The 20,518-nt window shown below is 55.5% G+C and overlaps 6 protein-coding genes across 6 annotated transcripts; 3 read left to right on the top strand and 3 right to left on the bottom strand.

The window, feature by feature from the left end:
* Positions 1-32: 32 nt before the first annotated feature.
* On the top strand, positions 33-1,381 carry CH63R_00691 (uncharacterized protein; the record flags this gene model as incomplete). Its single annotated transcript, XM_018295666.1, has 2 exons — positions 33-667; positions 745-1,381. 2 exons carry the CDS (start codon positions 33-35, stop codon positions 1,379-1,381), a joined length of 1,272 nt encoding a protein of 423 aa, XP_018164028.1.
* A 5,199-nt stretch (positions 1,382-6,580) lies between these two features.
* CH63R_00690 (PX domain-containing protein) lies at positions 6,581-9,761 on the top strand (the record flags this gene model as incomplete). The annotated part of the gene is made up of 7 exons (XM_018295665.1): positions 6,581-6,725; positions 6,794-7,023; positions 7,113-7,421; positions 7,475-7,760; positions 7,793-8,171; positions 8,222-9,065; positions 9,120-9,761. The coding sequence occupies 7 exons, from the start codon at positions 6,581-6,583 to the stop codon at positions 9,759-9,761; spliced, it is 2,835 nt and encodes a 944-aa protein (XP_018164027.1).
* Positions 9,762-10,283: 522 nt separating this feature from the next.
* On the bottom strand, positions 10,284-11,483 carry CH63R_00689 (Px domain-containing protein; the record flags this gene model as incomplete). Its single annotated transcript, XM_018295664.1, has 1 exon — positions 10,284-11,483. One exon carries the CDS (start codon positions 11,481-11,483, stop codon positions 10,284-10,286), a length of 1,200 nt encoding a protein of 399 aa, XP_018164026.1.
* Positions 11,484-12,676: 1,193 nt separating this feature from the next.
* CH63R_00688 (ELMO/CED-12 family protein) lies at positions 12,677-14,830 on the bottom strand (the record flags this gene model as incomplete). Its single annotated transcript, XM_018295663.1, has 1 exon — positions 12,677-14,830. The coding sequence occupies one exon, from the start codon at positions 14,828-14,830 to the stop codon at positions 12,677-12,679; it is 2,154 nt and encodes a 717-aa protein (XP_018164025.1).
* A 1,826-nt stretch (positions 14,831-16,656) lies between these two features.
* Positions 16,657-17,377, top strand: CH63R_00687 (U2 auxiliary factor small; the record flags this gene model as incomplete). Its single annotated transcript, XM_018295662.1, has 2 exons — positions 16,657-16,957; positions 17,049-17,377. 2 exons carry the CDS (start codon positions 16,657-16,659, stop codon positions 17,375-17,377), a joined length of 630 nt encoding a protein of 209 aa, XP_018164024.1.
* A 781-nt stretch (positions 17,378-18,158) lies between these two features.
* On the bottom strand, positions 18,159-20,518 carry CH63R_00686 (Oxysterol-binding protein; the record flags this gene model as incomplete). Its single annotated transcript, XM_018295661.1, has 8 exons — positions 18,159-18,597; positions 18,656-18,969; positions 19,024-19,273; positions 19,328-19,606; positions 19,663-19,773; positions 19,849-19,954; positions 20,050-20,139; positions 20,470-20,518. 8 exons carry the CDS (start codon positions 20,516-20,518, stop codon positions 18,159-18,161), a joined length of 1,638 nt encoding a protein of 545 aa, XP_018164023.1.

Below are 20,518 nucleotides of genomic sequence, written 5' to 3'. Positions count from 1 at the left end.
AACCAAACGAGGGAAAGTAGCAGGGTGAAACCATGTCCGCCAACGCCCACGGCTTCGAGCTACCGTCAACGTCGGCGTCGACGCTGGCGACGACGGCAGCCGCCATCGGCAACCTCCCCAATAACCACAGCAACGGTGTGAACAGCCGCAGCAGCAGTCACATCCGCAGCAAGAGCAGACACGACAAGAGAGCCTCCGCGCCGGCTCCGACGCCTCCGGTTACCGCTGCCACCGCCTCGACAGCAACCGCCGCCGCAGCAGCCCTGCTTCCCGCGCGACGACCGCGACACCAGATCACACGCTCCATCACCGAGTTCTCGCCGCCCCTCAGGATGCATCGGCACCGGCACAGTCACCACCACCACCCGATGCAGCACGCGCTGCACATCAACGCCCAGAGCCGGCGCGACAGGGACAGGTTGCTGCTCCTGGATGAGAGGACATCGGCCCCCGGAGCCGACGGACGGAGCTCGCTCGACATGACGAGGTCGGAACATGTGACGCCCAACAGGAGCCCAGACTCGAGCCGGAGGACCAGTGCGCTCGTGGGGCCGGCGATCGGGGGCGGAGAGAATCCCTTTTTGGTTACGCCGCCGGGAAGAACAAGGAAGGTCGACAAGGCGGCCGTGCTGTCGGAAGAGAAGAACCGGACCGCGAGCCGGGTTATGTACGTTGTTGCTGTTGTCCTTTTGCGGGCGGGCAACTCGCATGTGAAGCTAACCACCTCTTTCTCTTGTTGCGCAGGGGCCTGAAGAACTCCCTCGTCGAACTCAGCGGGTTCTCGACAGCGACGACGAGGCACCTCGATGAGACGTACTACTCAGTGCTGGAGAAGAAGAGCATGCTGCAAAGCACCGTCACGGCGATGCGGGAGCTGACGGTGGCCTCGCGACAGCTGACGGGAGAGTTTGAGGGGCAGGCCGAGGAGATGTCGCGCGAGGTGGCGGCGCAGCTCGACCAATTCGGACTGTTCGGCGAGCAGGAGTCGCGCATCGAGGCGCTGCAGAGCCGGGTCGAGGCCGGGCGGACGCGGATTCAAGGGCTGAGCGAGCGCGTCGACCTCGTGCGGCGCCGTATCGAGGGGTGGGAGAGCGCGGACCGCGAGTGGCAAGAGAAAACGCGCAAGAGGCTGCGGACCGTGTGGATCGTCATGTCAGTCGTGTTCGCCGTGCTGATCCTGCTGTTCGTCGGCGCGCAGTACCTCGGCGGGCCCGAGGTCGAGGACAGAAAAGGTCTCGAGGGGGCTGAGAGGGAGTTCAACAGGAGCATGGGAGTGTTGGGGAAGAAGGGGCCGCGCGAGAAGCTCCTGCCGCCGTTGTGGGAGGGCCGGAACGGGAGGGAGGAGGAGGAAGACCGATTGAGGGTGTTTGACGAGCTCTGAGGGCTGCGAGGGTTGGCGTGCGTACAGACGGGGGAAACGGTCCGGGATTGCATTGCGGCCATTGCATACTAATATTTGATACCCTCCAAAGAAATTAAGTCATTGTTCTCTCTGTATCGACCTGCTTGTCCACCGGCCGGTCTCGAACCTCTAGCGAACTCGTCTATCCATGGTGATAGGTATATAGGCCAATGCCAACAACCACCTCCCTCTCCCCAAATGGGCTGATCGGGTAAGCCCTTGCATGAATGGCGCTATTCAGCTATGGGTGGTGTTGAGTAGTTGGATGGTGTAACGAAACAAACCCCAACGTCGAAGGTTAGAAGGGTGCGAACCCAAGGCTCGGCGTGGGCTCGCGCTCAGCCGGGACTTTGGCTCTGCCAGTCTACGCGGGCTCAAACTCACCCCCCTGTTGTCTGCACCTGTATGAAGCTCTTACATTTCCGCTCACCGAGCTCAGTACTAGTATGACATTGCCAGTGTGGCCATATCATGTTATCTATCATCAGTATCCTCTCCGAGTAATCACCTCCTTCGAAGTTATACTGCTTGTGCCGCTCTCCTCCCCGCCTCCTTACATTACCAAAGATAGTCCAGGTAGCCCGTCACACAGAGAACAACGGACGCTTTCCCAATCATTTCGTTCCGAAAGCCTTTGTTTTTCTCGAACACGGGGTGGGAGACGTGCTGCAAACGTAACTGCGGTATAATTGACCGAGTGAAGGGAACAGAAGTCCAGGAATCACCCCGAGGGGCTTGCCGCGCCAACTTACACGGGTCCTGCGCTTTAACAAACCCTTCTTAGGTGGCTTCTTGTGATGATGTAGATACATTGTGGTGCATTTCCTGGCTCAGACCCTCAGCGTCTGGTGAAGCGGAAGGACTTTTGTTTATGTTTCTTCCGGTCTTGCCTGTATAAGCCCTTGGTTCCCCTGCAGAGGTTTGTTATGATGCGCAGATATGGATTCCGACGGGATTGTTTAATCTAAGAAATCATTGTTGAAGATGTCGTGAGTGACCACGTTTCGGTCCATGTCCTGTTCGATGAATGCAGGCAGTGTTGCTACCAGTGCCTAGGGCTCTTTCAGCAGCTCCAAGCAGTCGGCTATAGTACTTCGAGCTCTGATCACGCGTCGTCCGGGGCGTGTGATGGTTCGATTTCCTGGTACGTGATATAGAATAGATTTGGATGCGGAGAGTGATGTGTCGTCTGGTCCCTTCACCATTGATGCAGCAACTTACCCGATCCTCTGTTGTCCAACATACGATTTCAAGCCGCGGTCTTGTCTCGAACGAACGTCAAGGTAGTCTATCAGTTTATCGTGGCAAGAATAACATCTGTATTTTCATTTGATGATGAGGTGGTTTCTGAGCTGACTACGTCCGGTGCCGTCTCGACGTGGGGGGTTAACCATGCTCTTAATGATATACGCGTAACGATGGCACCATCAATTATTACCCGTTGACCACAAGCCCTGGGTTTTCTTCACAAATTTCTTCCCAACGAGCAGGTGTTACTTATCGTCGGGGTAACTGCGTCTAGAGACAGTGAACTTTTCGGGAATAGATGCACAAGACTGGCTGAATCGTCGCTGGAGATCCTGCAACGCCCCAGACCGTCAGACAAAACCCGGTGTTTACTATACAAGACAATGAATAGGATGTCACTTTTACAAAGTCGTGCTATGGTGTTCGATTTCAGCATGTTCGACTCTGCCGCACGCCAAAAGGGCGTGTATACTCTGTCTGGTTCACCGCCTTATCTTCAGAACGACAAGAAAAACAGCACGTCCTTACACAAGCCCTCATCAGCATTTGGTACGCATCTGTTTGAACATGCCGCAGGAACAAGACGTATCACTGAGTCTGGTTTCGAAGACAGGCATCCGTGTGATATAAAAAGGGGTTATTCAATGCCCTCCAGTCACGTTTCCTGAACTGAAGTAGTCAACGACATCGAGACGTTTCTGGTTGCACTATAATTGCCCTTCAGTTAGGAAGTCTATCGTCTCGCATGTCCGACATACTTCATGTGACAGAGGTAGCTGCAGGCCTGCCTGCTGTTCGTGATATTTGGGACTGCACCGGTTCAAATCAAACGAGGAACTATGACTCTGAATGAGGCGACAAGCCTTGCCTGGTTCAAACCACCAGGAAAACCTGGATCCCTTCTATCTGCCTTTACGAGGAGCGGAAACGGGTACGAACGAATGACGCCGATAGGTTCTCGTCTGTCCGTCTCGTCTCGTCGTTGAAGCAAGTTGGACAGTAACCGATCCTAGCCAATTGCGGCCATCAAGTCGGCAGTTACGTGGAAGGGTTGGAACGTTACCCGGCATCAGGTATGTGCCATGCCGTCCCAGCAGCCCTACGAATCGGGCAGGCCGAACGACGGCTTAAATGAGGGTAATGCGGATCCATCCACGGACATCTCTCTCTGTCTTGTACTCTTAAATTTTTTTGAAGAGACGATCTTCCCAAACAGGCACCGCTCCGAATACCGACCGTGCGACTCCACACCCGTGCGTCCACGTCCTGGGCGGACCCGGCACAGGTATCCGGGTGCGTGCAGGGGTTACAGCGCGTCAGGAGTTCCGGTTGGCTCTTCCGCACGAAAACCGCGGGTTCCAGAAGTAAAGTTATCATCGAGCCTCCGTCGTACCGCACTGAATGAGCCTGGCATGTGTGTAATGGATTGTCAAAAGGTGAAAGTTCAAACCCCCTCCTCCCCAGTTAACGAAAGAGGAAAGAGATAACACAGCATGAATGGTCCACAGTCGAGCAACATCAATGGCCAGTCTGGTTTTGACTCCTTAGGTAATTGAATAAGGGAGAAGCCAGCACGATGGACGGTTGGATCTCTGTTGTCAAAAGTGGATACGGCGGGGATGGGAAATAATCAAAATAGAGGACGGCGGAATCTCAGCAGGCCTGTACTCGTAGGCTGTGGGAACCCAAAAAAAGTGCAGCGCTAAACGTCGATTGCCCCATAAGGCGGTTCGGTCTCGTCCGGAGCCAAGACACCAGGGAAGCCGATGGCGACGATGATTGCGCGTCTGCGGCCTTGGCCATACGCAGCAGCAAGGCTCGAGGGCTGGCTGGCTGACTGGCACGCTGGCTGACGAAGGATAACGCCTCCGTGGTGGCCCGGTGGGGTTGTGAATTTCGCATGTCTATCCGTTTTTCCTCTTCTGCTGGGCTCAACATTGGGCTCCTGCAAGTCATGTTCACTCTAGTCCGCGACCCCAGCGAGTCGCGGAGACTTTATAAGATGTTATGCCCGCGGTCTTTACGTCTGAATTGTCAGTAGTGTAGGTAGTTAAGCTGACGAAGGTTTGTCAGCCATGTCACGGGAGTGACGGCCACGCAGCGAGGTGAGGACGATGAGTGGGCGTTGCGTCCATCTAGCCCATGTCTTGAGTTCCTGTCTCGGCATTCGGCGACTGGCACTATTGGTAGGGTTGGAGGGGTGCTGCGCGACGTCATGCATCACCTCCCATGCCCAACATTCGATAGCAACTCCGGCAGACGAACAGTCACCGCCACGCTCTGTCAGCGTCACTCGGGCCTCAATATTTCGGTGCTGGAAGCGCAGCGCTCGGGGGCTTGTGTTTGCTGCGGCGGCCAGACTTGTTCGAGAAAAACACTCGACAGCCAGGCGCAGTCCTCAATGCATCCACACTGCGTGAAGGAAAGGCTTGGCTTTGTGGCTGCTGCGCAGTGACAGTAACTCAATTTGTGCAGCCGTTGAAGGGTGCTCCCGGAGGTCTGTCTATGAGTCTGTCTTGCTCTCTCTCTCACCCACACTCTTGTTCACATCTATTCGCATGAGCCCAGCGTCACATTTGCATCACTGCCGCGGTCGTCCGACAGGACCCTGAAGCTCAAACACCCCGAGAGAACCAGTCTCCAGGCTTGAGCCCAAACCGCCCCTCGTCCTTTTAGGGTATTTCCGCGTGTTACGGACCTCGCTTGCTTGCTTTTCACCCCTCACATCCTCACCCCTGCTTCGTTTTGCCTGCTTTTGGAGAGCGTCCCTTCCACACCCTCCATCCCGCCAAACAACGCTTGTGTGCCGTCTCTCCGTGCTAAGATACCCATCTCCGTTGCGCTGGGCTGGTGCAAGAGTAATCAAAACACACGCCGGTTTTATCCCCTCCCTTTCCTTCGCCTCTGGGCGGCTGACCCTACAGGTTTTGCTTCCCACCCTCAGAAAGGGCCCAATCAATAACGCGCTCTTCAAACTTTGAGTTCATTTCGTCTCGTCTCGTTCGGTGTCACTGTGCCGTGACCTGTCGGGCTGTCGCCAGACTCCCAGCGATCCCGACGGACGGGCCAGCCTCCCCAGCAACCACTGTGAATACGCGGCTATCTCTTAAAACCGGAAACGGGACATATAAGAAACGTTCTGAGGCAGATGAGGAGGGGGTCGAAGAAAAGAGTAAACATTACCTAAGAACGGAAACAAACCTACTAGTAGAGAAAGCAGGGACAGCCAGCATATGAAGAAAAAGTTTAAGCAGCTTGGGATGGCCTAGAGAAATGCCGTGATCGGGCTCCCCTTCCCCCAAAACAACGTGAACCTGGAAATTTCCCTCCCCCAGCGGCTGGCAGCATTAACTTTCACTCTCGCCCAGTCCCTCACTGCCACTTGCAAGAGACTTGCCAGACTTGCCAGACTTGCCAGACTTGCCAGAGCTGCCATCGGCGTCGAAGGCCCTGTAACATCTACCCCGCCATACGCGCGTTACGTCGAGCGACCTTCCAGCCTGCGCCCCCACTGGTATCTGGGCCCGCACCCTGCAACTTACCCATTGGATCTGCCGCGCACATTGGGCCCCAGCTTGTGCCCACCAACCGCCTTGCCTTACGTTAGGTACCTTACTACCAGGGTATTAGTGAGTAGGTTAGGTAGGTAGTCCACCAACTAGGTAGGTACGTACCCTGCGAGTCCCGTACCACCGTAGATTCATTATTACGTCGGGTCCCTCTCTCTCTCTCTCTCAGTCACCCAGCTGTTGCTCTGACACCAGTCAGCTTGTCCACCTTCTCGACACCTCCCTCTCCGACAGACTCCTCCTGTTCCCAAACCTGCAACACTCCTCTCACCTCTCCACGAGCTTGGCACCAGAACAAGAAGCATAACAAAATCACATTGCCGGCTTCAAGAGCGGCTCGAATCCGAAAAACACGACGCCGATGGCTTCGACATCCTATGATCAACCGCAGAATGGCGCTGCCTTAGACCCGGCCCCGGTCGCCAGAACTGAGCTTCCCGTCCGCTCCAAGAGCAACATGTCCATCCCCCCGCCGGGCCAATCCTTGACGGGCAAGCAGGAACACTGTACGCCATCATCCAACTGCTGTCCTGGGCTAGAACGGAGAATTTGGCTAACCACCTTGTGATACCAGACCTCAAGCGCGAGCTGATCTCAGAGCAAGTCAAGTACGAAATCTCCGAGCTCAACTCTCCCACGGCCCTCAAGCGATTCGGCGCCCCGTTCAAGTCCGACGTTGGGGAGGTCTCCCCTCTGGACTCAGAGCTTCCCATTCTTCGCTACATCTTTGTCCATCATGTCCGCGATTTCCCCTTCCTCGACAAGGCCAGAGAGAAGGAGTTCTGGCAGGACAAGCTCCAGGTGGTAGGTTCAAATGCCCTCCTCCACTGCCCAAAACGTCTTACCTCTGCTTGAATCGGGCTAACTCGCCGGTCCCTTCCCCCCTGCCGCAGTTCCTAGAATCATTTGCGACCAAGAACATTTCGTCCTCCGAAGACAGACTTGAAGAAACGAAGCGGCGCAAGCTGGCCATAAAATGCCAGAAGCTTGTTGAGCTGATGATGGTGTCTGGATGTAAGACCTCCTCCGGCTTTGAGGAGAGGATACGCTTTTCCGAGATCGAGGTCGTCGACAGCAATGCCATCGACACGGGCGTCATGCATGCTATGCCTGAGGGCAACTATATCAACGGCTGGGACGTCAACGTAGCCGCCGTCAGAATCATGTCGGAGAGGAAGACAATTAGGTCGCACAAGCACGCTGTAAGCTTATTCTTGTCATTGACAGGCGGTTCGGACACTAATACTTCGAACAGGAGTTCATCATGCGCATCCATCGCAAGGGCGAACTCGAGTTCTTCATCGGCAGACGGTATGGCGATTTTGCCAGGCTGTATAAAAGACTACGCCTCGAATTGCCAGGCAAGGTTCTTCCCGCATTACCTAAGAAGAACAAGTCGGACACAACGACTTCGGGGCTGTTTTCCTCTTTGACCGGCGGTGGCTCTCCTGATTCTTCTGCATCATCAGTATCATCAGTCTCGACTATGATGACTGGCCTCACTCCTCACGAGAAGGAACCCTCCAAGTTGTCGGTGCTAGGTGAGCCTCACTCCACCCTCTGTCTGTAGCAGTACAGTTTCTGACAAAACCAGGACACAAACGCGCGGGTTCTACAACGTCCGGTCGCAACTCGCCTCGCGTATCCACCGACGGCAGACCCAAGAGCCCTTTGCCCTTCCTCGGGAAAAAGAACGACCAGGTGACGTTGTGGCGTGAGAGCCAGCGCGTCTCTCTCCGGGCTTTCATCCGCACCCTCCTTTCGAACCCCCAGATTGCGCAAACAAAGGCCATGGAGGAGTTCCTCACGAAAGACCAGATCACGCCGACCGATGCCGATATCGACGACATCGAGCGGAGAAAGGCAGTTGATGCGATGCGTGTGGAGGAACAGAAGAGATTTTACGAGATCGCAAGGAAGCGCGCGGCCGAGCTCGACATTTACATGGAAGAGTAGGCCACGTCACACACTAAATTGGCATCGGGATACTAACAAGCATCAGATTCCGCCAAGAGATTGTGGAGCGCAACGGCCTCACTTCGTTGTTCAAGGAGATCAAGGACAAGGAGACCATCCCGGATCTCAGCATCCAGTACCGAAAGTTCGCAGAGTGGCTTCGTATTGAGGTTGCTGCCACGATATACCACCTGTTCCTTGCTGAGGATAACTCCCCCGAGCTCTTCGCCCAGGCGAAGAGGATTCACTCGCTCATCCCGTATACGGTCCTCAAGAACGTCATCAGAATTGCGAACCCAGCTGCTGTTATGTCAGGCGTTTTGGACATATTCCTGGCACAACCTTTTGGTACTCGTTCGCTGCTACAGCGCATCTTCTCGCTTACGCTCAACGATGGTATCAAGAGCTTCCAAAAGTCTATCGACACTCTTGCTGCTAAAATCGGCGACGAGGCTTTTACGAAGAAGCTGAAGCTGTATACCGAGGCGGAGGAGCACATCAAGCTTGCTATTCGGGAGGAGGCCGCTTCTGAGGATATCGATCTGATTGTTGTCATCCTGCGCTCCGACTTCCTTGAGCCTGGTCTGACTTCGGAACAAATTGGCCGACTCTACAACGCCTACGTGGCTTTCAACAACGCTGTCGAGAACATTGACGAGGAGCTGAAGCAGGGTGCCCAGCTTTTCTCTTACCTCAAGCAATTCTTGAAGCTTTGCACTAGGCAACACGACAAAGCCATGATGCTGCAACTTGTAGAGGAGCCGGTCACGCTTCAGCTGTTCCGCGATCTATTCACCATCTTCTACGAGCCTCTTGTTCGGGTCTACAAGTCAGCTAATGTTTACAGCAGCGTTACTGACTTTGCTGTGTTTATCGACGACATGATTCAGGTAAGCAAAGTTGTAGGCTATGTTAGGCTAGACGTTTACTAACAGCACGCGCAGGTCGTGGAGAAGTGCCAAGAGCAGGACGCATCAGCAGACCCGAACCAGACCGTGCAAGCGTTCATTGATCTCTGCCAGAGACACGAGCACAACTTTTACAAGTTTGTTCACGAGGTCCACACGCATGACAATGGACTCTTCGATCAGTTGATGGGTTGGATTGAAGACATACTGGAGTTCCTTAGGAAGGGCCCCAAGAACGGCACCTTGAACGTGAATGCTCTATTTGAGGGAGGCGTCAGCTCTGGTGCCGTCGACAAGGACAAGGTCATCGAGGAGGTCAACCAGCTCATCGCATGGCAGGAAGCCAGGAAGAAGTGGCACCACGACAAGACGCGGCAGAAGATGGCTGCCGAAGGAAACGGCGGGCCGGACCTTGTTCCTACGGGCTTCTCATCGTCAGACTTCGGCCTCGACCAGATGGATTTGGAAGACATGGCGTATGAGGAAGATGACGAAGACGAAGACGAAGCAGAAGAGGAGGACGAGCTCGACCCTATTGAGGCCGAGCGCCGTCGTCGTGCCAAGAGACGCGATAGGCTTCGCCGGAGCGCCGGCGAACCGACCAAGCCTCCCGTCTCCGAGGTTCACAAACTCAAGGAAAACTTCCTTGCCATGTTGCGCGAGGTTCTTGCCCAGTAAGCTTTAGAGAAGCATGATATCCCCTGGCACATAACTTGGGTTCACATACATGGGTTGGGTTGGTGGAATTTGGGTCTGGCACATTTGAGGGTATCAAGCCCCATTGGCACGGCGTTTGTATGGTGAATTGTTACAATACCTGAATCAATTTCGAGGTTCCCAGCAGCCACATGTCTCGCGCGATTTCCAGTGTGATTCATCGAGTTGTCTTTCCCAGGCTCTTGTTTAGTCAAGTCGCACACAATTCCGTCAGCTTCCACGCCCTGTTGGATTGCAAATGATCAGAGATTGCTGTCACACACCCTTCCAGTCCGTGTGTGTTCGTGGACTTAGGGAAGGTGCTTGAACTAACAAAATCTAGTGCATTGGAGACTGACGAGCGAATAGTCTCTGCCAAAGGCTAGAGTTCTCTGTTTTCCCTATCTACTTTACCATCACAGAGACGTTAACATGGGTATCCTCAATTCCAAACTCCGTCGCGAATTGTACAAACGCAGAACACTCCCTTCCGATAGCCCCCCTTCAGTGCTTTGAGTACAAATCCATCATGCCCGCCTTGAAATCCGCAATCTCCTCCCTCTGCGCCCGGTTCCGCGCCTCCAGGCTGGCGACCCTCTCCTGCAACTCCGCGATCTTCTCGTCCTTGGCCAGCCCTTTGGCCTTCATCGAGAACCGTCGCAACACGTCCCCAACACTCCGCATTGTGGTGTCGTCGACCGCCCGCTCCGCCAACAACGCCAGGACCTCCTTCGTCGGGTCAAGCTGCTCCTCTCCTCTAGACGCGGGCGACGAGGACGGCCCCACGGTCGCGGAGGACGTTTTCGTCGAAAAGGACACGTTCGGGGACTCGACGGCGGGCTTCCGGCGCTTGGCATCGGGGAAAAGCGTCCGCGTGACCGTCTGCGGCGTAGGCAGGGCGGCATCCCGCGCCATACGCTGCGCCACGGGTGTATACGGCATCAGCGGCACTGTCTCACGGAGCTTCTTCGCGCTGCGCTCCATTGCCTCGTTCATCGCCCTCTCCTCGTCCGACGACATGTCTCCCAGCCCGTACTCGTCCTCCTCATCGTCGACATCGAAGTCAAAGATCACCCGCTTTCTCTTGGCGGTGTGGGATGGCGCATCGGCCCCGGCCTCATCTAAAGGACCGCTTGCCTCGGTGGCAGCTTGCGGAGGCCGAGCCGAGAAGTAGGCGTCGAGGAACTTCTGCCTGGCCGCGCTCTTCTGCGTCGTGGGCGACGGCGGCGCTTCCCTGTCAGGTGGGGGCGCGGTGGTCGCAGAATTGACGCCGGACCTGGCTGCAGGAGCCGTGCTCGGCGTCGGAAACTGCGCGCTCGGTGTCGTGCCGGCGGCTGGGGAGCCGTCTGTCGGCATCGGCGGCAGCGTCAAAGTAGCCGTCTCCGCCCGATTCTTCGCATCCTCCTCCCAGAGAAAGAAGTTGCAGCCGCCCTTCCTCTTCTCGCACTTGTAAAAGAACCGCCCGTGATTGGCGTTCTTCTTCTTCACCTGGAGAAGCAATGCCTGATGCCGCGGCGCGCAGTTGCAGTACCAGTTCCCTTCGAGGTAGAGCCCGTCGAGACGCCTCTTCTGCGACGGAAGCGGCGATGGCGAGGTGCCCACGTCGGTGCCCCGATTGCTGCGGGGGGTGTAGGTTCTGCTCCCGCTGCGATTGTAGCTACTGTGCATGAGTCGCCGGCCGCTGCGCGGTGTTCGGGAGACCATCTTCCCCAAAAGATGGGGGATGATGTTGCTTCTGAAGGCAGGTATACCGACGGCTGTGGTTGCTGTGGTGGTGGACGTTGCTTTGTCTTCGACGGCGTGACCGACTTTGAGGTGCGGATGGGTCTAAGAGAGGCGGACTACTATGTGGTGGTTGTGGAAGGAGTTGGCTGGGCGGCAGGCAGTCACGGACGTGATGTCAGAACCGGTCCCTGCAGACATCCGACCGTTTGATGTTTGTGTTTTGATAAGTTGGGAGAGAGAGCCTCTCGCGGTGCTCTTTTTATCGTCCCGGGTTCGAATAGATGTTCAATTAGAATGACGGGACGCCTTAGGAAGACATTGAAACGCAGAAGGCAGTCGCCGAGCTTGAAATCAGGGCTGCTTGATCTGACTATCGGAAGCTGGGGGAGCAACGGAGTGGGGTCATGGAGTCGCCGGGTGATTCTGGAGACCTGAGACGGGGCGGAGACTTCCCCATTCACCCAACCCAGTGCAGCGGGACGTGCTGCCGCGCGCTACCGCCCGTTGGACCCCTGTAAACGAGGTAGACAGTGTGTAGTCACATAACTTTCCCGCCTCGGACGCCGACTATGCCTGAGACTGCCCGGTTTGGATGCTTCCAAGTCTCTCGGATGTCTTTTTGCACCCAGTCAAGTTCAGAAATTGCCCTCCAACTAGCCACAGCCTGTATCTTTGTACGCCACGCAGGTATCCTCCAGATCACAGCTGAATCGAAACCCGCATGCAAATCTCCACATAGGCACTGGTACAAAAGCCCAGAAAGTTGCTCGATGAAATATTGACTTGGTATTAGAATATACCTGAGCGAGTCCTCAAGACCTGCGCTCCTTGGGGTATGATAATATGAGAGCTCTGCTCGCAAAACTATTGGACACCCATCCATCCGTCCATATATGCGGTATCCTCACAACCGTCCCCGCCACATTAAAGGAAACAAGCCCGTCAGATCCAAGCTTCGATGATCAACGACGCAAACGAACCGCTCGCTATGCACATTGTAGGCAGCCAAGCCAACTTGCTGTAGAGTACCATCCCAGCTCCATCCGTTACATCTCTGGTCAGATGAGCAAGAGAGACGCGGGTATAAGTAAGACAACAAACAGCATCACAAACGAAACCAATCAGAAGGAATATAAATCGTCCCCTGCCAGGGACCCTGCCCGCCCAAGCGCTCACACCTCGTAGAAGTAGTCTTCGTCTAGACCGTCCCGACTGGGAATGACCCCGGCACCAGGTGGTGGTCCGTTGTAGGCAGCCTCTATCCTGACATTCAGCAGTCTTATCTTAAGCCCAAAGTCACTGACGAGGTTGACGAGCTTGTTTGTCTCAGCCGTGATGGGAGCCTGATTGAGCAGCATCAGGAGGCCATCGAGCCATTCCGATGCCAGGCTGTGCGTGACCGGGTAGAGCGTCAATATCGCTTGCTCCTTCGCATCACCGCCCTTGGCCGCCTCCACGGGATTGGTATAGCTGAAGATGGTGATCTTGGTTGTCGACTTGACCGCCACGTTGTTCTTGAGCGTCGAACTGCTAGTCCCGCTGCGCGTCTCTTCGTTGGACGCCGATACGTTGGACACCACCGAGCTGATGGTGCTGAGATCGACCTTCTCCGTCAAAATGTCCAGGCCCGGGTCTTGTGCTGTCTGTGCTTCAAAGTCGGCGTAGTGGAGGTACCGGCGGTTGTGTGACAACTTGGCGAATCGCCAGGGTCGGGGAGTGTACAGACGCCGCTTCTGAACCTCGTTTTGAGGATTGGTGTCCCGCCGGGGCATTGGCTTTGAAAACCATGAGCCTTGGAGCAGACATCGGATCCGTTGTTCCTTAACAAATTGGAGGGCCTCCTGCCTCAACTCCTCGCGGACTTGGTACAGATGCTGACCCCACTGATCCTCGAATGACAGCTCCAAGAGTTCCATCTGAAGCTCTCGCAACCGAGTGCAGTCATACTCCAGGAGCTCCTCCTCGACCTCCAACACATCCTTGGTCCTGCTGGCCTGGCCGACCACTTGCTCGACGAGTATGCGGACCAGCTCTGCCACCTTCTCAAAATCCAACTGCTCGGCGGCCGTGGACTTCCAAACGCGGAATAGAGCCTGGAGCCCGGCCGTATGAAGTCTCGACCACTGAAGGAGAAGCGGATGGAACAGCTTTTCGTTGTTCTTGATGCCGTCTAAGCCTTGGTAACTCTTAGTGTCCTCAACATCCGACTTCTCGACTTCGAAATGGTCGTAAAGAATCATCGTCACCGCAAGACTGGCCCGTGCGACTGGACATCTCTCGTTCCTGGGTTTCGTCGACTGCTCCAGCAGCATCTTCTGAAAGCTGTCCTCGTTCTTGCGCACGTAGTCTGTCAAGTCCATCATGCCCAGAAAGCCGGGCACCTCGAACTCTTGCGTGGGGCTCTCCGTTTCGAAGCCTAGTCTCCTCCACTTCTCAGGATTATGCCGCCGGCTACCCTTCTTGCCAAGTTCGTTAAGCTCGTCCATTCGGGGGATGCCATTGACTTGCTTCTCTGGGTTACTGGCAAGGTGGAGTCCCTTCAATCCCCGCCGATGCTCGGGCCGCTCCAGGTCAACCCTGACCTCGCGCCACTTTCTCAGCAGAACCTTGGTCAGGGACTGGAACTCGAGCAGAGGATGTGCGAGGTCCTGCAGGGAGGAACTCTGCATCAGGTTGTACACCGCCTTTATCAGACCGAGATCTTGTAGACGCTTGATAAACTTTGACCACTCCTCCATCGCTGGAGAGATTGCCTTGGTGGTAGTGGTGACACTATCGCTGGAAATGGCATCCCGAATCATAGCGTTGATGAGCATGAGGGCATTGGCACACAGCGCGTGATCGGCCGACTGGAGCTGGGCGATGACGAGCTCGAAGAACTGCGGGTAGACTGCAACGGCGGGTTTCAGAGCCCTGAAACCAAACGAGCCCGGGGTGCGAGGGGTTGTTGGGCGGGATGACTGCGTGTGGCCGACGAGGGCGACCAGGATCGACATGGCGCCGCGGAGAATGTTGACAAGCGGGTTTGTGACAATTAGTTCGACGATGCGTTCGACGAGGTCCCCTGACGACGATCCCTCAAAAATCTCCCAGCCCATGTCTACCTCCAACAGACGCGTCAAACTCTGCAGCGAGTACGCCAATGTGTTCCCTCCCGCACTCATAATCAGACGTCGCAAGACGACCAGACCGCCCGACGATATAAAGACATCGGCGAAGGCGGGGTCGTTGATGGACGACTGCAGCTTGAAAACAGCCATCTTCCTAGCAGCGTCCTCGTCGCTTGCGAGGCGCGAGAGGAGCGCTGGAATATCGGCCTGATCCATGGCGGCGACGTCGAGGGTGTATGTACGTACGGGTTCGAGATGGGTGCGTCGGCGCGTAGACCGGGTGTCGAAAGAAAGAGTCGTCAGCAGGAAGGAGAGATGGTAGTGCTCGGATTCATGGCCCGCAGTATTGGTGGGAAAGGAAGCAAAAGGAGAAGAAGCGTTTTCGGCCAGGCTATATAGAGAAGGCGGGCGTCCGGGGAGGTCGATCTGGGGGATCGGACAAAGGCCCGTGTCGTCGAAAGAGGGAACACGGGAAGAGGACGCTCTGCAGATCCCTATCGAGCGCAGATTAGGCGAAGAGGCACCGGCCGTGGGTATAAAAAAAGAATTTAAGTATTTCGTGTCGGACGGAAACGGGGAACAAGAACGGTAAAAGGGAAAGGACTGGCAGATGGTGGTGGTACACTAGAAGGAGAGAGATGAAGGATGTGCGTGCGAGGGCTGTCGAGGTGGCAGACCAGATGTTGACTTTGGACCGGATCGGATGCGCACGGGCGGGAAGTTTGCGCATGTCCTGCAGGGAGGGGGGCAGTGAAGCACAGATACAGTGAGAAGCAACGGGGAAAGCCCCAGCAAGCCTCCGGATGGCCGCTGGACCCTCGAGCGTTTTGGGGGTTCACTTTCACGCTGTATGGGGCCAGTCGCGAAGTTGCACCAATGGTGCTGCACGATCTGGATTGTATCCACTTTTACTGATGGGGTTTCTTTTCGTAAACTGTTTGGGAGGACTTGGCTTTAGGTCGTCCGAGAGGATGGCGGGCCCCAGTGGTAGCGTGGTCAACGAAGGGTTTCACCATGGCTTCCTACCGGAAGCCATAGGTTCATGTGCTTGCTGTATGCCATCGTCATGCTATCGCGCCCAAGGAAACCCTTGAGAAAACTGGCCCTGCAAAAGCGGTCTCTGTTGCTTCTTTCTCTGTTTTCAATTCCCTTGGCCTGGAGCTTTGGCCTCACATATCAGAGTTTACCTGTCGGCTCTCGCCGACAAGTCAGCGTCATCGGATGAGTGAACCTTCACTCATGGTGGGCAGGACACCAACAGAACACACGTACGCACAATTCTAGATCCACTTCTGAGGCTAACACTGAATCCTGGAAGATAGTTCTAGTAGGCAGAACATATCCACAGCTTTCGGCGTCAGCATCATCTTGTCCTCCCACGGGTCAACTTCCCTCATTAATACCCCTTGACGGTAGAGCCCTGCGTCCCAAACATGTGGCTGGAGACAAAAACGCTGCCAGGTACCCGGGAAGGCCATGAATAGGACCGATCTTTTCTCGAATACAGTGCTTGTTCATACTAGCAGACGCAAGTACCACGCAAGACTCTCAGAATAGTGATTGTGGCTGGCGGCAATCGTACGAAAAGATCTGGAGGGCAATAATCTTGCCATAAGGCTGAATCGGAAAGGGAGGGAATGTTTGACAAGAAACAAAAGTCGCAACAATGTTCTAGACCAAAATGTACGTATCCATTCATCTGGTTCCCGAGTCTCACCTGTGGAGACCGAGGCTAAAGAACCCCCTCGAACCCACCACGCTTGCTCGAGTCACAACTTTGCAGCCACATCCAAATGCACAGCAAACTCCAGCCTCAGCATTAGTAATCGTCGTGGCGCGAGGCTGTGCTAGAAATTCCTCGCCGTCGCATCGCCGCGAACAAGCATCTTGCAGCTCCAACACATCCAAACGCGCGCCGCCAAACGTTGCTCTCCTTCCCTTGACGGTCAATCCATCCGCAAACGCATCAAAACCCACCACGGCCGCGACTTTCTGCATCGAACCCAACACAACAGAAGACACTGTTTCGAAGCACCGCGAACATGGCTAACTTCCTCGCCTCCATCTTCGGCACCGAGCTCGACAAGGTCAACTGCTCCTTCTACTTCAAGATCGGCGCCTGCCGCCACGGCGACCGTTGCTCCCGGAAACATGTCAAGCCGAGCTATTCGCAGACCATCCTGATGCCCAACCTTTACCAGAACCCGGCCTACGACCCCAAAAACCGCATGAACCCGTCCCAGTTGCAGAACCACTTTGACGCCTTTTACGAGGACATTTGGTGCGAGCTTTGCAAGTACGGCGAGCTCGAGGAGCTAGTCGTCTGCGACAACAACAATGATCGTGCGTGCTCTCCTCCCTCGCCCCCTTTTGAACATCCCAATTGGCGCCGTACTCTAGAAATCAATACTGACTGACCGGCCGCAACGAACAGACCTCATAGGAAACGTCTACGCCCGCTTTAAGTACGAGGACTCGGCCCAAAAGGCCTGCGACGACCTCAACTCGCGGTGGTATGCTGCGCGGCCCATATACTGCGAGCTCTCGCCCGTCACCGATTTCCGCGAGGCCTGCTGCCGCCTCAATTCAGGCGAGGGCTGTGTCCGCGGCGGCTTCTGCAACTTTATCCACCGCAAGAATCCTTCCGAGGACCTCGACCGCGACCTCACGCTGAGCACGAAGAAGTGGCTCAAGGACCGCGGCCGCGACGAGCGCAGCCCTTCGCGCTCGCCCACTCCGGAGCCCACGCGCCGCCGATACTAGGCTGTTTGGGATAACCGCGGCGGAAGTGGCGGCTCTGGTGTCGGAACCTGCCGATGACGCTGTGACAGGGTGGAGGTGTCCTACAACGATGCCATAGGCCCAATAGCGGCGGGCCCCAAAACTACAAATGAAGCGACCCTGTATGTTTTTCGTCGGCCCCTTGACCGGGCATCTCGACAAGAATAGTGGGAGTAGGCGCAGTCGCACCAGGAGCGGCGGCCGGGAAGTGACACGGTTTAGGAAGAGAGGGAAGTCCATATCGACTTCTGAAGGGAGAGAGGCGAATCCTCAAAAATCGATTTGATACCCGACCCCCGTATTCCTTGTCAAGACGGGGGGGATTGGACAGCCCACAGAAGAGAGAGTTGGTACGAGTGAGCGAGTTGAAACGGTAAGAGGGACAGAGCGGCGTTCAAGGCGTTTCGAGGACGGGTTTTATGGGTTCTTCAAAGGGCAGAACACCATGTATAAAACATGTCGGAATAGGTAATGCCTCCAAATGAAGAGCAACCACACACCCCCGCATTTGCTCATCCTCCAAAACAAAAAAAGGTATCGCAGTTGAATGCCAATATTGCTAGTCCGTAAACAATGCTACACGTATCTACAGAGGTATCCCTTTTCTACCAAAATCCCAATTTTCGCCAGTGCACTAAATTCGTGTCATGCCCCCGCGACCCCTTCTCTTTAGCCAGAGGTTTCCTCCCATGATGAATGAAAGTGGATGTGACACACATGTCCGCCAGACGGGGAAACCCCCTTGATTGAGGCTCGATCTAGTTTAGTTTGACTCGAGAGCGTCGTGGAAGCTGTCCTGACTGGTGTCAGCCCTCTTCAGTGGTGGGACGTTTTTCTTCATGTCTGTGGTGAAGTCCATCAATGGGCCATCGGCAGGCTGCGATCCCGTCTTATCGAGCATGCTCTGGATGTCCCCGGAGCCGCTCCGCGATGCTTGCGCGGCCGGGGGAGCATCGGCCGGCGCGGAGAAGGTAGACGCGGAAGGAGTAGTGGCCTGAGCATCGCCAAAGTCGATCAAGTCGTTCCCGCCATCCTGCTGCTGGACGACTGAGGATTTTCCAGCTAGAGCTTGTTCCACAGGAGCCTCAGCGACCGAGGGCTTATGAGGAGGAATGACCCCCGTCGCGAATGGTTTCTGTCCTGGAAGAATGGGGTAGATGGCCAGGATCTGCTCGGTTTGCTTTTGCGGGTTGCTGCTGTCGCTGCGTGGTGTCAGTACCTAAGTCAACAAGAAAGGGGCAAGCCTCGAGAGGTACGCACATCTTGGCATTGATGATCCATTCCAGCTCTTCCTCTTCTTCCTCAGGAGCACCAGGCCCACCCTGGACGCTCCGAAAGAGCCTGGGTTGCCATTCGACGCCTTCACGTGCTCTGATTTCCCGTTCCTCACGTTGCCTATCTTCGACCTTGGTCTTCTCGTCCGTTGCGAGTTCATGGTTGCGGTCCTTCACTGCCTGAGCTGTCGCAAACCAAAGCTTCTGAGACTCACGCTCGTCCTGCTCCTCAATTGGCCGGACCAGAGGGTTGCTAGGTTTTGACCTTCTGGCATTGAAGAACATTTCCTTGTGCCCGGTCTGGAAGCTGCGTCAGTGGCAGCGCAACGAGAAGCAAGGCCTTCACGAGCTTACCTTGACGTCTTTGACATACATCTCCTCGCTCCAGAGCCCTGACAGCTCGTACAGGACCTCGCCGGTACTCTCGTGCTTGATGAATCCGCCAATCGCGTTGTAAGTGCCACTGACCCAGCCCTTGGTCTTGAACTCAATGTCGGCGACCAGATCTAGTTCCGGGCAGCGCACGAAGCTATGGTCTCCCAACTCATACTTCATCTTCCCGAAGAGAATGCCTCGAGCGTACATGTTGGGCTGTGTTAGGATGCTGTAATCGTCATGTCAGTATCCTGCCGTCACGAGTCGCTTCTGCACCACATACTATCGCTCGCCCTTCATCTTGTCCTTGCCCCTGTTGAGCAGAGACAAAACCGCGGTGCCTTCCATCATGCTTGCGGCTGAATTCCCCAGAAACTTGCTCCTGGGCTTGAGGGTGCCATCGACGCGGATGTGGTGTTCGGGGACCATGTAAAAGTAGCTCGATTTGGGTGGGTGATGCGACGTTTGCTCGGAGACATAGTAGGCTTTCGTGTTGTCGGGCAAGTCCCAGTAACAGGTGAATATCTCGCCGAGGATCGGGTTGAGTGGTTTCTTCACCCCCCTATGGCGTAGGTCAGTGATGCTAGTAGCTTGCGCGGGCAGCTCGGGAGGACGAACGGAGGTCTGATATGCCATCCACTCAGGTAGAATTTGACAACGGAAACGAACCGCAGGACAGGGTCGTCAATCTCGGGTATCGGGAGGAGCATTTCGGGGTGGCACATGAAGCTGCGAGGGACACAAAAAGATCAGCAAAATAAGCTGCGAAAGACGAACCCACACCCGCGCTGGGAAACCACTGACTTGGTAATTCTCTCGAGCATGCTACGGGGCTCCAGAATGAAAGTCGGCAGGACGACGCGACTCAAATCGGCTCCGGGCCGCAGCTGGGAGATGATGTGCCCAAGCACTGGTTTACATGTTAGTTAAGTGCATGAGAGGCATCGCGAAGGGGGGGGGGGTTGCGTGTCAGCGCACGATGCTTGTTGTGGGAGCTTCACTAACCGTTTCCCTGATCGGGCTCGACCACAAGGGTATCATCATCTTCGGCAGCGGCGGCTCCCCTGGCCTCGTCTACGCTCGACCGGTTGCTGGCTGGAGGGTTGGAAAGCCAAGACGTCAGCATTGTTGGAGACAACTTTTTTTTTTTTTGTGAGGCGAGCACGTCGGGAGATCTGGATAGTGGAGAGAGAGGCTTTTCGGGGTCTCGGGAAAGACTCAAAAGCTAGGTAGACAGGTTCGCAACAAAGTGACAGGCGGGGGGAGTAAGAAACAATAGAGATCCTGGAGGGAAAAGGTTGACAGAGTGGGCTCAATTTTGTCGCCGTAGGAACACCTCGAAGGGCGCACCGGGGAAAGAATGGCTGCTATTATGCGTACATTGGGCGGGCAGAAGGCAGTCGCGCTAGGGTTGGTAATACTCACTGAGGCTGGACGCTCTGGAGCGTCTTCCTGGCACATGGACCAAACCCAT

This window comes from Colletotrichum higginsianum, chromosome 1 (genome assembly GCF_001672515.1).
Source record: "Colletotrichum higginsianum IMI 349063 chromosome 1, whole genome shotgun sequence".
NCBI classification, from domain to species: Eukaryota; Fungi; Ascomycota; class Sordariomycetes; order Glomerellales; family Glomerellaceae; genus Colletotrichum; species Colletotrichum higginsianum.
This window is presented reverse-complemented; position numbering and strand designations above follow the sequence as displayed.